The sequence below is a fragment of the Martes martes genome, assembly GCF_963455335.1.
Source record: "Martes martes genome assembly, chromosome: 4".
Classification (NCBI taxonomy): domain Eukaryota; kingdom Metazoa; phylum Chordata; class Mammalia; order Carnivora; family Mustelidae; genus Martes; species Martes martes.
In genome coordinates, this window is record NC_137891.1 from 113,430,401 (window position 1) to 113,447,424 (window position 17,024).

The following is a 17,024-nucleotide window of genomic DNA, read 5'->3' on the forward strand; positions in this document are numbered from 1 at the left end:
AAAGAAAAGGCCACAGCTTAAAAAGACACATTTAAGAGTTCCATTTTGCTGGATTCTTGCTTGATACTCAAAACCAGATTGGAAACAAAAACCAAAATACCATTGACAATCACTCCAACAAAAATGATATACTTAGGTGTAAATCTAACAAAACGTGTATAAGATCTATATGCTGAAAATTATAAAATTTGGTGAATGATTAAATATCCAAATAAGTAGAAAAATGTACCACTAATGTACCATGGATGGAAGGTCAATTCTTCCTCAATCTATAAATTTAACATAATTCCTATCAAAATCCAGCAAGATTTTTTAAAAGATTTATTTATTTTAAAGATTTTATTTGAGAGAGAGAGCATGAGAAGGGGGAGGGGTCAGAGGGAGAAGCAGACTCCCTGCTGAGCAGAGAGCCCGATGTGAGACTTGATCCTCCATGTGGGACTTGATCCCCAGACTCCAGGATCATAACCTGAGCTGAAGGCAGTCGCTTAACCAACTGAGCCATCCAGGCGCCCTAAGATTGATTTATTTTAAAGAAAGAGGGCAGAAGGAGAGGGAGTGAATCCCAAGCAGACTCCCCACTGAGCACAGAGGCTGCTGCAGGGCTTGATCTCAGGACTCAGAGAGATCATGTCCTGAGTCAAAATCAGAGTGGGATGCTTAACCGACTGAGCTACCCAGGCACCCCCAGCAAGATTTTCTTATAGACTGATATAAGCATACTCTAAAATGTGTATGGAAAGGCAAAAGACAACAGGACAAAAGGACTAAGACAATTTTTAAAAAGAATAAAGTTTACAGTAATCAACACTGCGTGATACTGGTGGAGGAACAAACATATAATGGAACAGGGATTCCAGAAATACACTGAACAAGTCCAGCTGATTTTTTACCTAAGTGCAAAAGCAATAGAGAAAAGACAGCATTTTAGGGACATTTGGGTGGTGAAGTCCGTTAAGCGTCTGCCTTTTGCTCAGGTCATCTCTGGGGATTCTGGACTCGAGCCCCCACATTGGGCTCCCTGATCAGTGGGGAGTCTGCTTCTCCCTCCCTCTCTCTCTCTCTGTGCCCCTCCCCACTGCTCATTCTCTCTCAAAATGTTGAAAAAAAAAAGGCAGTCTTTTAAATAGTGCTATAGCAATTGGAATAAACAGGTTAAAAAATTAAATGTAAGAAAACTGCAAAGCTTTTCAAAAAAAAATTAAAAATCTTCAGGACCTAGGAGGACTAGGACTAGACAAAATCTTCACTTGACAATAAATGCCTGATGCATAAAAAGAAAAACCGATAAACTAGAACTCATCAGAAGTAAAAACTTTTGCAACCACCAAAGACGCTGTTATGGGCTTGGAAAGAGCAAGCTATAAAAAAGGAGAAAATATATGCAAACTATCTATCTGAAAAAAGGACTAGATTATACAACTGACCGTGTACAGTTCAAACTCATGTTGTTCACGGGTGAACTGCATAAAGAATTCTCAAAGCAGAAGAACAAATCATTTATAAAACGGGTAAACATAAATATGTGGAGCATGTGAAAAGATGTTCAACATTATTAGCTATTAAGGAAATTCAAGTTAAAACAATAAAGAAGGGCGCCTGGGTGGCTCAGTCAGTTAAACGTCTGCCTTCAGCTCAGGTCATAATCCCAGAGGCCTGGGATCTAGTCCCCCGTCAGGCCTCCCCTCAGCTGGGAGTCTGCTTCTCCCTCTGCCCTTCACCCTGCTCCCGTGCACTCTGTGCACACTCATGCACTCTCTCAAATAAATAAAAAAATTTTTTTAAGATTTTATTTATTTATTTATTTGACAGAGAGATCACAAGCAGGCAGAGAGGCAGGCAGAGAGAGGAGGAAGCAGGCTCCCCACTGAGCCACAAGTGTCCTGGTGAGGGGTTTGGCACTGGGAGAGAAGTGGAAATAAAATATTTTTTAAAAAATAAAAATAAAACCATAATGAAGTATCACTACCCAAATGGGTAGTGTCCAGAGGTTATACTAAAATGAAGTGGTTATCAGAACACTGTCATGGGAAAACCACATTTATTTCCAATGATGCGGAATCAGCATTCAGTGAATCTCAACAGAGAAGCTATCCTTTACTTTTTTAAATGCTGACTTTTCAGTGGACAATCCAGGTATATAGGTATAAAATGAAAATCTTGAACCTTGAACACAGAATGATTGATTCCTTCACCCATAAAAGTAACAATCTTTTTGCTGTAAAGGATCATAGAAGTAAGGCAGATACGACTGAGAAGCACTTATTAAATATAATATGTTTGGGCATTTGTAAAAAATGCCCAAAGGACATAAATTTTAAAACATGTGCTAGCAAATACTACTTCATTATCCCTTGGACATACAGCAAAGGAGAAAAGGATGAACAAAGACCAGTTTGTTTAGACAGGGAACCAAGAAAAGTTTAGAAAACATTATGCAAATGGCCCATATATTATCAAAGGAGAATATTTCCTTTTTGGCACCCAAGGGACGATCAAGATGCAATACTTTTATAACCTCAAAGCATCTAATAAAAGTTGCAATTATCACAATATTCTAGGGCAAAATTTAATATTTTAGAAGAAAAATTAGAGCATTACTATGTCCAGTACTTTGAACACAAAAGCAGAGAATCTCCCCTTCAAGAGTTAACAGAAACTGGGGAGAAAGACTACTGTTCAGGACTCATCACTCGTTTTTCTAAGTCAGCTTTGTCATTCACTGCTCCAGGAATTTAGCCAGATCCCTCAAACCCAGGTTGTATCCTTCTTATGTGCTCTCTCTACACCTGTTTCAAAGCACTGACCACAATGTATCAAAGTTAATGTATACAAACCCTCTACTAGACTCTCATCTATGAAGGTAGAGATTCTATGTCTATTCTATCCACCACACCCAGCACAAGGCCTAAAACACACTACTTGTTAGTGCAAAGATAAGGCCCACCGTTTATTAAGTGAAATGTGAAGTTTCAAAACATGATCTTTAATAAAAATAAATAAATCTACAAGTCTAAGGGTATATTTTTATACCATTATCTCTGGACTGCAGAATGGAAGATTTTCAGAGTTTTGTGTTGTACGAACTTTTTACTAAAATATTTTTATATCATAGTTATAAAATACTAAAGCTTTTCCTTTTAGGGGAAAAAAAAAAGTTAATAAAAGATTTCCTCCCTTGTTTTTCTCATCTACCACATCCAATGCCCTTTTCTCCTAAACCATACCTTCATCCTTTTAGGACTGCTTCACTAATTCTCCCTTTTGGTGCCTCAGTTGAGAAATAGTTTGGGGTTAGGCAGAAAAGCAGTATGCTAGAAACATCAGCACAATTTCCTCCAAGTCAGGCTTAGATATGGAAAAGGAGTACTTTTCACCCCGGGTGAGAATAATTTCTGTAACAGGAAAATTCAGAATTGGACACTATTGCAGATTACTTATAAAAGGGATGAATTGCTTGTAAATTATAATATTTATTTAGTTTTCAAGGTTCCCTATTACTGGGCTATAGCAAAATGCTTGTCATTTTCTAAACCTAAAATCTATACTTCTCAATACCAAAGACAAAATACTGTAATTTTTCAGTGAAGTCAGATTCAGTAATTATTTGAAATATTTTAATGCTTTTTAGTGTTAGCCAAGAAAACCACCTGACACTTTACTATTGCTATGAAAGTTTATAAATATTTTAAGTATATATATATATCTATATATATATAATATTTTAAAGCGATAATGTTTTTCTTTCCAGGACAGTCTTTTCCTCATTCATTTTAAAAATCAAACTATTTGCACATGATTTTCAGTATTCTTTTCAGAAATTATTTCCAATTATGATTTTTTTTAAAGATTTTATTTATTTATTTTACAGACAGAGATCACAAGTAGGCAGAGAGGCAGGCAGAGAGAGAGGAAGGGAAGCAGGCTCCCTGCCAAGCAGAGAGCCCGATGTGGGGCTCGATCCCAGGACCCTGAGATCATGACCTGAGCTGAAGGCAGAGGCTTTAACCCACTGAGCCACCCAGGCGCCCCATCCAATTATGATTTTTATTACAACCTTTTTATGCAACACCACTTTGGAGCACAAAATGGACTTGTGAATCCACAAGTGTCCACCTAGAAACCCCCACAAAGTATTTTCTTGGAAATGCCTCCAAGTGCTTTTGCTTCAGAATAAATCACAAGTTTCCTATGATGAATACAGGCATTACTTGCTTTTGTTCAGCTAACACCGTAAATCTGCTCTAATTATTTCTCTATGATAGCCCCTAAGACAGAAAGCTCTCTCTTATCTTTTATTGAAATTTTTCTACAGACCTGCCACAGCACTACCATAAAGAAACTTACTCAAGTGTTAGGTCTTTGTTTAATGAATGGTGATGAGCAAAATTTTAATAATAAACAGAGGCTTCTGGGAAATGCCCAGGAACACGGTCCTAAGTCCATCCACTTCTTTACTGCTTGTATTACTTTCAAGCATGAACTTTTTATTCCAACCAAGGCTATCTTCCTTCTTTACTGTTCTCTAAGTGGGGCTGCTCCTTTTCTGTTCCATTTAGTATCACTAGCTTCCCAGGTTCTCAAAACTTAAGAACCCTTACCTGCTCAGTCATCAAGTACTGTTAACTCAGCTCCCTAATCATTCTTCTATTTCTAGCATTCCCGCTGCTTCTACTACTTCAAATTTAGCTACATGTAAATCTAGGTTTGGCACTCACTGGTTCCCTCTAACTGATCCTACATACCAGTGCCAAAGTAATCTCAACACACTATGTAGCATGGCAGTCCCATCACAGCAGACCCATCAGAATCCTGATCTTTTCCAGCGTCGCCCACATCACATTCCAACCCTTTTGTGTAGACTTGATCACCCGGCTTCCTCCTCAGGCAGTCTGTAATGCCCTATCATGTTCCCCTCTTCTCCACAGGTTCGTTATCATTTGTGTTCCAATTTAAACTCCTTCATTAAGTCTTCCCTAATAATTCATTTCTCTCAGATGTTCTCCACAGCCAAGCCCCCGGAAAAGAGTAACCTCTTTCTTCTTAAATCCTCTTTCCACTCTGACCCCTTAAAATAGCTGAACATACACGTTCTTATCTTCCCAGCACAGAGAACACCAACAGATACTCTTTCGCATTTTTCTCCTAGTGGCCTCTTGGAATACAGCAGACACCAAAATACCAAGTGAGATGTTCAGTCTCAACTCTAGGCCTATTCTTACTCTCTGCTCCTTCATTTTGAACCAAGCTTTTCTCTCCCTTAGCCTGTAAACCCACCCGTCAAGGTACAACCTAACAAATACTACAGTCCAAAACAATCTCATTTCTCTGATGATATATATAGCACCTATTTGGATACCTGTAGTAATGTTTTCCAGTGTTGTTTAATTCTCATGTTTATGACCTCCCCAAACTGTGCCATTCTCTACACCTCTTAAACTCCCCCTTAACCAACATCCATCTCTGAACTTATTTATACCGTTTCTTATCCTATCCTATTTTTGCCACTCAAAAGCTGATCCTCCTTCAAAGCCAAATCCAAAGACATTCTGTTCAGTCTTTCTCTAATGTCTCTCCAGGTTCCTATGGAACTTTGACAAATACAGTACTTACCACATTTCAACTTAAATTTAGCTGTATTTATGTCTGTGCCCCCTTAACTTAAGAATTCAGACCAGGACTCCTAATATTTCATCTGTCTTTACAGCAACTTATTAAAGGTATTCCAAGAATGACTGTTGCATTTGAATAAATAACAGCAAAAAAATGGTTTGAAACACCATTTTTCAGAACTGAAACATACAAAAAAAATCCTGTAATAATACTGAAGTGGATTGAACTCGGCCTCCCCCTTCCCCAACCAATGTCCAAGTCCTAACTCAAATACCTGTAAATGAACCTTATATAGAAATAGGATCTTTGCAGATATAATTAAGTTACAGATCTTGAGATGATATCATCATGGCTTTAGAGTGGACCCTTAATTCATTGATTGCTATCTTTATAAAGAAGAGAGAGATTTGACAGAGGGTAAAGCTATAAAATTGGAGGCAGGAAATGGAGTGATGTGTCTACAGCCTAGGATTGCTCGCTGCTACCAGAAGGAATCAACCTTGACACCACCTTGACATCAGACTTCTAGCCTCTAGAACTGTGAGAGATAAACTGCTGCTGTTTTATGCTACTAAGTTTGTGGTAAATTGTTAAGGAAGCCCTAGGAAACCAGTAACACCTGAGTAGAATGGCATTTTAAACATCCAGAAAAATAAACTTTGTTTTTATTTTCAAAGATAAGAGTAATAATAAGGGTCTTAGGAAATAGATTTGAGTTTTATTTTACTAAAACTATATTTTACCTAAATTTATATAATCAATTTTATTTCTAAATTAGTGGCTTATCTTAAACTGAGTTCAGTTCTCAATATAAAATGTCCTGTGTTAAGGATACAGTTTTAAAAGTTGTAAAATGAAAGTTATATATGCTATAATAAAAAAAATCATGCTATTTCTAAAGCAAATAATCATGACGAATAGATGTTCTATTTTATCATTGTATTTTCACTGCAATATAAATCTTAATGTTCTTAGTAGTGAAGGTTCGTATTTTCAACCTAATTTAGTATTAAGTATGGATCGATATTTTATTCTCGATTAAAAAAATTTAACCCTTCCCTTTTAATCCTTATGCCATGTTTCTAAGTTATCCTACTTTTGCTTTTTTTAAGTCAGTGTGCTTAAGGAATACAAAATTAATTTTACGAGCTTAAACCAACTCTAAAGCCCTCAGATTCCAAGTATATGCATGACTGTGTATTTTGCTAATTTTCCTTATCTAAGACACTGGCATCTTCCATTAGTAGATAAAATCTATTATAATAACATGGCTGACAGCATATATATATTTTGTCTAGGAAGGGCCCTAAAATAAATGTAAATTGTATTTTAAAGAGCATAAGCCTTTATATTAAGTACTACTTTTTAAGTACAAACTTAGTTTTAAAATATTTTCAAACTTTTGAAAATCATTTCAAAAATAATTTTTTTTTAAAAATCAAGAGTTTTGTTCTAGTGAAACATTTTAAATTATACCTTCAACATAAAAAAAGAAACAAGCACAGGTAACTTAAAATTCTGCCCATTTTCCTGACTTTAGCCAAGTTCATAAAACAAACCAAATTTAGTCTTTGTGTCCACAGATCCTGTCCTCATGCTTTAAGAAACACCAAAAACAAACAAAAAATAAATTTGGTAAACATTAGTTTACATGAATTTGGTAAAACAACTATTTTCTTAGACATTACAATCCTCTGAAGCTTGACATTTAACTGCAGTCAATTTCAGCATGTGAAGTACTAAAGTTAAATTACTAGTATCAATTCTTGCACTCATTTAACCTATAAAGCCATGGAAATTAGTAGTTAATTATTGCTGATTGAAATGCCATCTCTTCTCTGTTGCTTTAAAAACTACCTTATGACTATTAAGTATGTGCATGTAATAAAGCCATGTCATTTTGCTAATATATGCCAAGTCCACATAGACAAGACACTATGTTCTTTTCCATAATGCAGAGATGGCATAAGCCATTGAATCTAAGACCTTACTGAAGAAGAAAAGCCACCTGGCTCAACTATGAGCCATGGAGGTACAGTTTTGGTTACTATGTTCCTGTTTATCACCAAATCTCTTCCAGAATCCAAGAGAGTATTTATAACTGGTCCAATGATTTTTTTTTTTTTTAAGATTTTATTTACTTGACAAAGAGAGATCACAAGTAGGCAAAGCAGCAGGCAGAGGGAGAGGGGGAAGCAGACTCCCTGCTAAGCAGAGAGCCCAACACGGGGCTTGATCCCATGATTCTGAGACCATGATCTGAGCCGAAGGCAGAGGCTTAATCCACCTAGACACCCCATAATGATATTTTTTGTATTGCAATTTTGCTTTCATCTTATTCTACTTACTAGTTAATAGAAAACAATGGTGCTATGTTTTCCAAGAAGTTTTTGCTATCTTAAGGTAATGTGAAAATCGATTAGAGAGGCACAAAAGAATCAACCTACTCTAGACTACATTACAGTCTTATTTCACCTACTCAGCTTTCAGATTTCTAAAAATCTCAACCACTTACACATTATAAAATAGGAAGCAAGTAGAACAAAATGAGAAATTCTTTTGAGTAATGACTATTTAAAAAGCCAGCTACTGGGGCGCCTGGGTGGCTCAGTGGGTTAAAGCCTCTGCCTTCAGCTCAGATCCTGATCCCAGGGTAGAGGGATCGAGCCCTGCATAGGGCTCTCTGCTCAGCAGGGAGCCTGCTTCTCTTCCCCTCTCTCTGCCTGCCTCTCTGCCTACTTGTGATCTCTGTCTGTCAAATAAATGAATAAAATCTTAAAAAAAAAAAAAAAGCCAGCTACTTTTTCAAAGGAAATCACTCTTGAAAACTCACTAAAAGAAAAAAAAAAAAAAAGAACTTGGGTAAAGTGAAATTTAAAATTCTATTTATGGGGTTATCTTTTTGTTTCAGAAAACCTTGCTTAATTTTTTTCCATTCTACAGCAAATTCATGTTTAGAAGCTAGGTGGGAGAAAGCCACTCAATGCACTGTAAATAAATGTGGTTTATTAACACAGGCACTGCCACAGAAGATAGATGTAAAGCAGGCAAGCATAATATAAAAGCACCACCTAGCCTAAGACTGATTCCCCTACCCACATTCAGACCACTGAGAGTACCACCATACTATAGCAACATAAAATAAATAAATGTTCTCAATCTCTCAGTAATTAGGAAAAGGTTAACATGCTAAAGACAGTGTTTTAAACACATGAAGTACTTAATACTTCTAGAAGAATCTTCAATAAAATGGCATTTTAAATATTTCTGGCCTCATTTAATGGCTTAAAATTGCTTAAAGGGGGCACCTGGGTGGCTCATTTGTTTAAGCATCTGCCTTCGGCTCAGGTCATGATCCCAAGGGTCCTGTGATCCAGCCAGCTCTCCCTGCCTCTCCCCCTGTTTATGCTCTCTCTCTGTCAAATAAAGAAATATCTTTAAAAAGAAAAAAGTTGTTTAAAAAACAAACTATAGCTTATAAAGAGGCATCAAGAATTAGTTTCTGATGACAAAATTCTTCATTGGAAACTTTACATCCAAAGATAAAAATAACACAGAAAGTCTAAAATGCCAGGTTATGCAAATTTATAATACAAAGAAAAAAGCAGACCTCTTATAGATCTGCTCTTGGATTCTGGAAGAGATTTGGTAATAAAAGAATACAGGAACCAAACTGCCTCCACAAATCTAAAATGAGCTAATAGACCTTCTTTTCCAAAACCCTCTTCAATATGCTTCATCCTCTAGGAAAAGTTTAACTTCACAGATATCTAAGCAAGCTTTATATATTTTGCAAAGGCAACCCAAATTCTCACAAAATCTTGTTTTTAAGATTTTAACTTATTTGAGAGAGAAAGTGAGCATGATGGGGGCGGGGGGGGGGGCGGGCAGAGAGGGAGAGAATCTCAAGGAGACTCCACACTTGGTGCAGAGCCTGACACAGGGCTCGATCTCAAGCTTGATGTCATAACCCTGAAATCCTGACCTGAGCTGAAAATGAATCAGATGCTTAACCAACTGAGCCACCTAGGCACCCCATAAAATCTTGTTTCATCTCAAATTCTGTATAGGCAAAATTCCCTTACATTCCACTAATAGTATGAAAGATAAAATATGTAAGAGGTCAATTAATGACCAAAACAATATTAGTCATAATCCTTCACTAATTTATACTAGATGCTATTAATATTTAACTTAAATTTACAAGCCCATTTTGAGTAATTTATTTACTTAAATTGTTATGGATCTAAAAGTACATATGCAAATTATTAATTTATAGAAACACTATAATTATGTAATTAAATTTTTTAAAAGACTTTCAAAACATCTGAAAAACTTGATTTCTTTTTTTTTTTAAAGATTTTATTTATTTGACAGACAGATCACAAGTAGGCAGAGAGGCAGGCAGAGAGAGAAGGGAGGAAGCAGGAAGCAGGCTCCCTGCTGAACAGAGAGCCCCATGCAGGGCTCGATCCCAGGACGCTGAGATCATGACCTGGGCTGAAGGCAGCGGCTTTAACCCACTGAGCCACCCAGGCGCCCCTGAAAAACTTGATTTCTTAAAAGAATTGTTTTTAGTGCATAAACTGAATTTTGGAACATAAAAAATTAAATTTTTTAAAAAAGAACTGTTTTAGGTCAGCTTACTTTTAACTTCCGCTTAATACGACAAACTTACTTTTAATTAGCTGCTAGATATTATTCAATCAGATATTGTCAACATTTCTTTTCAGCACCTGACATAATGATGGGTTGAATACACATGGTAGAACTCAGTAACAAATGTAAGCTACTTTTTTTTAATTCCCAAGCCTAGGCCACACACAAAAGCACTAAGGATCAAACATAAACATCCACAAGGGAGACAGCAGAAGCTAACAGGCATTGCAGACTACTCACACTGTGACTTCAAGATTGAACAGAGCCCTCCAAATTTTAAAAGTTATCTGCTATAGTTTTGTAGCACAGATCTTGCATATACTTTGTTCCATGAACTCAATGTCAGTGCTACTCCTGTGATATGTAAGAAAACTCAATGAAAGTAATCAAATACTAAGAATAAGATTTTCGTTGCATAGAGTTGAGTTTCGGAGGGCCACAAACCATTATCTAAGACTTTTTCTGCCTTCTGCCCTCCCATGAACCAATCTGTGTCTATTCTGAGACTGTATCACCCTCACTGTGAAAGCATGGAAAGAAAAAAAGATAAAAGACTGAACCTTTTGGAAAATACAAGGAACAAAAATTAGACTAATGATTTTGAATAAGATACGTCTTTGTTTTATCAAGTACATTTTATCATCTATGAAGGTTTTGTTCATTTGTTTGTTTGTTTAAATCCAGTGGAATTTTCTTGAGATACCACATTCCTTGAAGATGCTGCAAAAATGAGGGATTACTATTACTAAGCATACAATTTCAATACTCGTCATCTCTAACAAAGAGAAAATGCAAGGGGAGCAAGCAAAGAGGGATTTTATTGTGGAGAAGTGAGGGGAGAAAAATAGAGTGAGCTAGTTTATTTGCAGTCATAAGTCATAAATCTAATTTTAAACATAAAGATAGTATAAAATTTTGATCTAGATATTGCTCCAAGACATTTTGATGTAACTTAAAAATTACAAATATTGTACTTACTCCCATTCTCTTTGTTGACATTCAGAGAGCCAATCGTCTGCTTTCATAGCTTCTCTTGTATCTAAATTTTTATCAGTCTGACATCTGGTTTCTTAACTGCTACTAATTAGAAAAGAATCCATGACCAGATAAAATTCTTACTTTGCATTTAACTGTCAAGTTTTTATTTTCCTGAGGAAAGAAGATGACTGCCACAGAAGAAGCCAAAGGAGACTTTTGGGAGTGGATATTTGTAGAAGTACTCAAAATATAATTTGAAGAGGAAAACTTACCCACATTACACAGGGCATTTTTTTAAAAACTATTTCTCAAAGTTGCATGGACATCTTCCTTTGCCATCATATCCTCATTCAAACAACTCTAGAACCAATTATACAACAAACAGTCTGCTATAACTATGCAAGTCAGAGAATGCTCCAACCAAAACTTAATAGTACCTGGTAGAAACTCAACCAAGTAGTTCAGAAGAATTAGTTTTACCTCCAAGCTGGTAAAAGAAATCTTCTGAATATATATACAATAGAAACCAAACTTGTACAGTTGGACATAACTTGCAAAATATAAGGGGAGAGGTACCCTCAAATCACACATCAGTGAGCACTCATTTGTTAAATATTTAGTAACAAAAGATGAGTAGGCAAGATCGGACTTCACTCCTACATGAGAATTTATAAAATAACTCTGATAATCTCATATTCTGATCTAGTCAGATCATATAAGAATCCATATTTATCATTTATTATCAGTATATTTATAAAAATGTATTTGTTTTGAATTAAAATGTAATTAAAAAGAGTAAGGCATACTATTTTTACATCTTTTCCTTCTATAGTCTAGGGGCAAAGCTCTTAAGGAAAAAAACCCAAAATCCTTTGATGTGAATCTGACACCTTCTATATAAGCAAAAAGGAAAAAACATAGTTGAAAAGTCTGAATTTTTTTGAATTTGGGGGACAAGGTAGATAGAGCGAGATATACTGTCTTCCAAGTAGGAAGTGTACAAGCTGACTAAACATTATTTTTTAAAGGATCATTTTAGATGAACATACAATAACTATTAAGATTATTTGAGGGACAAGTGGAAAATGAGAGCCAAGTTTTATAAAGATTAATTCAAGTGAACATATTTACAATGGAATTGGAAAATCCTTAGCTCCTTGGCTAAATAAAAGCAGTCATCTACTGCATCAGTGTGTATTTTCAAGCAAATACAGAAGCAAAACTCATTAGCTCTTTAAAAAATACACACATTTAATGTTGGTCTGTTTTAATTCTAAGTAAAGCAATTCCAAAAATACAAACTGAACATCAGAGCCATGTGGAACCACCATGATAAAATAAAACAGACATTCACAATAATTACGTCTAAAGACAGTTCAGCTTAATAAATCATCTTCCAGGTATACTAAAGAAAGAGTTACTAAAATACTGCTGGTGTTCAGTTAGAATTAAAGGACTTTGGGGAAAATGAAATAATATGATACAGGTGGAGTGAATAAGGTTACACGGGATTTACATTTTCCATTACCCCTAGATATAAACAAACATTCAAAATCAACACAAACTCTGTGTGTTATTCAAAATATTGCAGCTGCAGGAAAGGCAACTTTAAATTAATAGCTAGGGGAAAATCAAGTTTTGGTGGAGGTAAACAGAAGTGACAGTTTTTAATTTGCACTTTTGTAAAGCTCATTTATACCTGGCCAACCAGGAACCAAATGCAGGACAACGAAGTTCTCTGCTTCTTTTGGCTATAATGTGACAAGGAAAGGTCATCTTTTGAAGATGTTTAAAGAAATAAAGCAACTTTCTTTATAAACAGTCAAATAATCAATCAATGGAATAAATAAGTACTAACCCACATTTTTACCGCTCTGTAACCACTACACTTTACATATTTTTCATTTTGGCGGCAAATTCCCCAATTTTTAGGCAAAATCCACCAATCACTTTTAAGAGTAAAATGAATAGCCACCAAAATAAGAATATTCTTCTGTTTACTCTTTGGCTAAAAAAGAAAACAAACAAACAAAACAAAACAAAAAGAAACAGAAGACAACTCTAACACTGGTGATAAAAGAAACTGTTTTTTTACATGTAAAATAAAGTTATCAATTTAAATCTTGGTACATTTTATAAAAACAAGAGGTAATGTTGTAATAAAACAGCAGTAGCCTTGTCAGGCACCATACTGTTTGTTAACCCTGTGCAATAAAATACTTTGTTCATACTACACTTATTCAACATGACTAACAGTTACTACAGACATTTCAGGAATCTTCACGGGACTCCTATAGACTTACTGTTAAAACTGAGAGACATTTACAATCAAATGTGCCATGAAAACTTGAAAACGTTACTTCTAGTAGGAGATAATGTTCATATTATTTGAATTGGTTTTAGGTACTGAACAGCTGAGTTACAAGGACTGAAAGTAAAAAGCATTCTAAAAGCCCATGAACACTGTTGTTCACACCCTTCTTCAGAACACACTAAACTTTAAACTTGTCTGACACATTTCTCTTCATACATAGCAAGCAACAGCACCCAATAAAAGCCTGAGAAGAAATGCTGCTGTGTAAATACTGCAACTATTCCTGAAAAAAGAATTATGGGATATATACTCCAAAGCTGCCCATTCCCATAATTTGTATTGCATAGGTCACATAATCACACACATATATATACACACCTGTGTATATATATGCACATGCAAAGAATATATTAAGACGACAATGAAGTCTAGTCACAGAGCAATTTACAGGCTCAATATATTTTTTACACTTTGCTTGAAAGAAAATTTCAATATTTTACAGTCTTTTAGTAGGCATTATATACACTGCACTTTATGAAATCTGAAAGGTATTGAAATAAATTTTTTCCAACATTTTGGCAACAAAACAGACAACGTTTCTCCAAATACTTGTGCTATCTATCTACATGATCTGTTTGATCTGATAACCACTAATCACAAAAACTGACTCAATGGAATAATTAGAAAAATTATCTAACACCATGCATGGATTTGAATCATTTTTAATATCCTATCCTAGAAACATTCTACAAATCTTAAGATTTAAAAAATTAAGTCTCTGTTCTGATTTTTAAAAGATATCTTTTTATGACAATATCCATAACATTGACAGGTACATGTTAAGGCTAGTATCATCTCCTTTTGTGAATTTTTTTTGACTTTTTTTTTTTTTTTTAAGAAAGATAGTAAAAGCCAGACTCCTTTATCCTTTAGGGCTTTGAACTGTACCTACAGAAAATGAGAGTGCAGTGAACATAATGTTCAGTCCTACAGTCAGGATGCAGTTGCTCCTTCCCATTCCACAAGATACTGCACCTTTCCATCAAGTGTCACCCGACGAGCCAATACTCGATATTTTTCACCACATGCTATTCTACCTGCAGCACCAAAATAACTGGTAATGGAGTTTTTTAGATGATTGAGTTGCAACTCCTGATCTGCTAAGTTATTCAAAATCTCTGTGTTGAGTTCATCAAATTGGTAATCTTCTTTGCCTTCATCATCTTTTACAATTTCTGAGTTCTGAGTCTGGAGTGCTCTTCTTGGAAGACGACCCCTTCTCCTCCGTAAATGTGGTATTGCAGCAGGCCAAGATCTTCCTGTACGAGTTCTTTTTCTGGAGTCAGATAATCTATGGAACAAGAAAGGTCATTAACTGTCTACTGAGTTTATAAAGCATACCTTGCCCAAACAATATATTCTCAGATTTTTTTTCTATCACTCTACTGTAAGTATATACCCTTGCTGACATAAAAATCAGCCAAACCAAAACAATACATGCTATTTTTATAAATGGATTATCACTCGCCTTCGTTAGATTCCATCACCTTCTTGGGGCTGACCTTTGAAGAGCTTTTCTTCCTTAACAATGTACTATTAAGCTTAAAAGAATCAGAGGAAGTTTTTAATTACGAGGCCAATGAGACATATTCTTACCAAGAAGAGGCCTATTCATATTAGTCAGATTATCGTCAACAGTCTTATCATTAAAAAGAAGACAGTTCATTCACTCATTCAATGCAGTAAATACTTAATAAGCACCTACTTTATATACAACATTGTTCCATGTGCTTAAAAAGATGGTAGAACTAGAATAAATGTTCTCTTATTACCAGTTCTCTAGGGCTAGTGAAGTAATGAACTGGAATAAACATAAACTAGAAATCAGGGTACCCTAAATCTAGCTCTATGATATTGGCCAAATTCAAATCTCATATCCTCTGTTTTCTCTTCTGTGAAGAGATCAAGTGAAGGGGTTGAACTAGATCATCTCTTAGGTCCTTTTCAGCTCAGAAATTCAATGATTTTATAACCTCATAACAAGGGGAGACTATAGCCTAATAGCTAAATTCAAAGATTTTACAATGATACTGCTCAACTCAACATCCCAGCTCTGTTATGCTTGTTAATAAACATGCTAGTCTGGGCTTGTTTCTTAAAACTCTCTCAAATTTCAGTTTCTTTATCTTTAAAATGGGAGTAACAGGACCTACAACTCAAAAGATTGTTTTAAGAATTAAATAAGACAATGTATATAGGAAGACTAGCAAAATGCTTGGGTAAGAGGCCAAAAACAGTTCACATTATTCTACACAATTCATTAAAAAATAAGTTACATTTTAAGCTTTTTAATACTCTGAATTTTATATGATTTACATGAGCAGTTTCTAAATTGTGGACAAAAATTAAACGAAGGGAAGTATAAAAACTTGCAAGGTCATAGTTCTGACCCCAAGTAAACTATCTTTTCATAACTGATATATCATGCTTTAGTAAAGGTATCCTTCTGAAAAATCAGGTTAACTAAAATATTTGAGAAGTCTGCTACTGATAGAAACCCTGAGTTTAAGATCTTTTTAGGAACAAAAGGATTTGCATGTCTGATTCAGATATTAAAAAAAGGAAAAGTCTTCCTAAAGCAAGGCATACCTAAATATTGTTAAGTATAAAAAGGTCTCAGGGAAAAGAACATAACCTATAAACACCTTATACCTCCTTTTCGGTGTACACAGCAAAATGACCTGATAAATTTTAACAACCTAAGGAATCTACATATAGATTGCTTCTTAAACACTGAAAGGCATACTTGTATCACTTTTGAATGCTAAAAATGTATTTAATCATTACAAAGAAAAAATTATCTAGAAGAAGATTAGTAAGGAATAAGAATATAAAATATCTACCCATAATGCCTGGAAATGCTAGACGAGGTAGTTTCTTTTGCACTGGAAGCACCCGTGAAATCCACATCTGAGGTATTGGATGTATGTGCGGTTCCCTCAGTTCTCCTGAGACAAAAAAATTTAAATGGTATAACGACTATATTACATAACAATAGAAATACTCATTTTCCCCCAAAAGAAAATTCCTAGGATAGAAAAAAGTAACTTTCTATTTACCCTATAGAACAAGGTAAATCCAAGGTAGGATTCTCTGAAATTGATTCCTTATCCTGGAAAATAAAAAATAACATTTAAAGCATGGTTCTAAAGAAACTGGAAAAGATACTCATTTTTCAGTTAATTTCAAGCATCTTTCCTCTCTGAGAACATATATTAACACATCCTCTTACCAAAGGTGGCTCAGCAGTTTTCTGAATCATTTTTCTTGTATATGGACCAGGTGGACGACCTACAGATTTTTTCTTTCCTTTTTTTTCTATGCCATTGCTTACTTCCCTAAAACATAAAACCATTATGTATTTAATCTCTGCATAAAGAAAATAAAAAGACAACGGATA

General features: G+C 35.1%; 1 protein-coding gene across 3 annotated transcripts in view; it reads right to left on the bottom strand.

Annotated features, from left to right (window-relative positions):
- Positions 1-12,484: 12,484 nt before the first annotated feature.
- Positions 12,485-17,024, bottom strand: part of MTF2 (metal response element binding transcription factor 2) — a 62,174-nt gene continuing 57,634 nt past the window's right edge. For all 3 annotated transcript variants that reach the window (XM_080800907.1, XM_080800909.1, XM_080800908.1), the window contains 4 exons: positions 16,857-16,962; positions 16,684-16,736; positions 16,468-16,572; positions 12,485-14,915 (listed from right to left, as the gene is read on the bottom strand). In XM_080800907.1, coding sequence (XP_080657033.1) covers positions 14,558-14,915; positions 16,468-16,572; positions 16,684-16,736; positions 16,857-16,962 — 622 coding nt within the window. In that variant the 3' untranslated portion in view covers positions 12,485-14,557. The remainder of the gene's footprint in view (positions 14,916-16,467; positions 16,573-16,683; positions 16,737-16,856; positions 16,963-17,024) is intronic.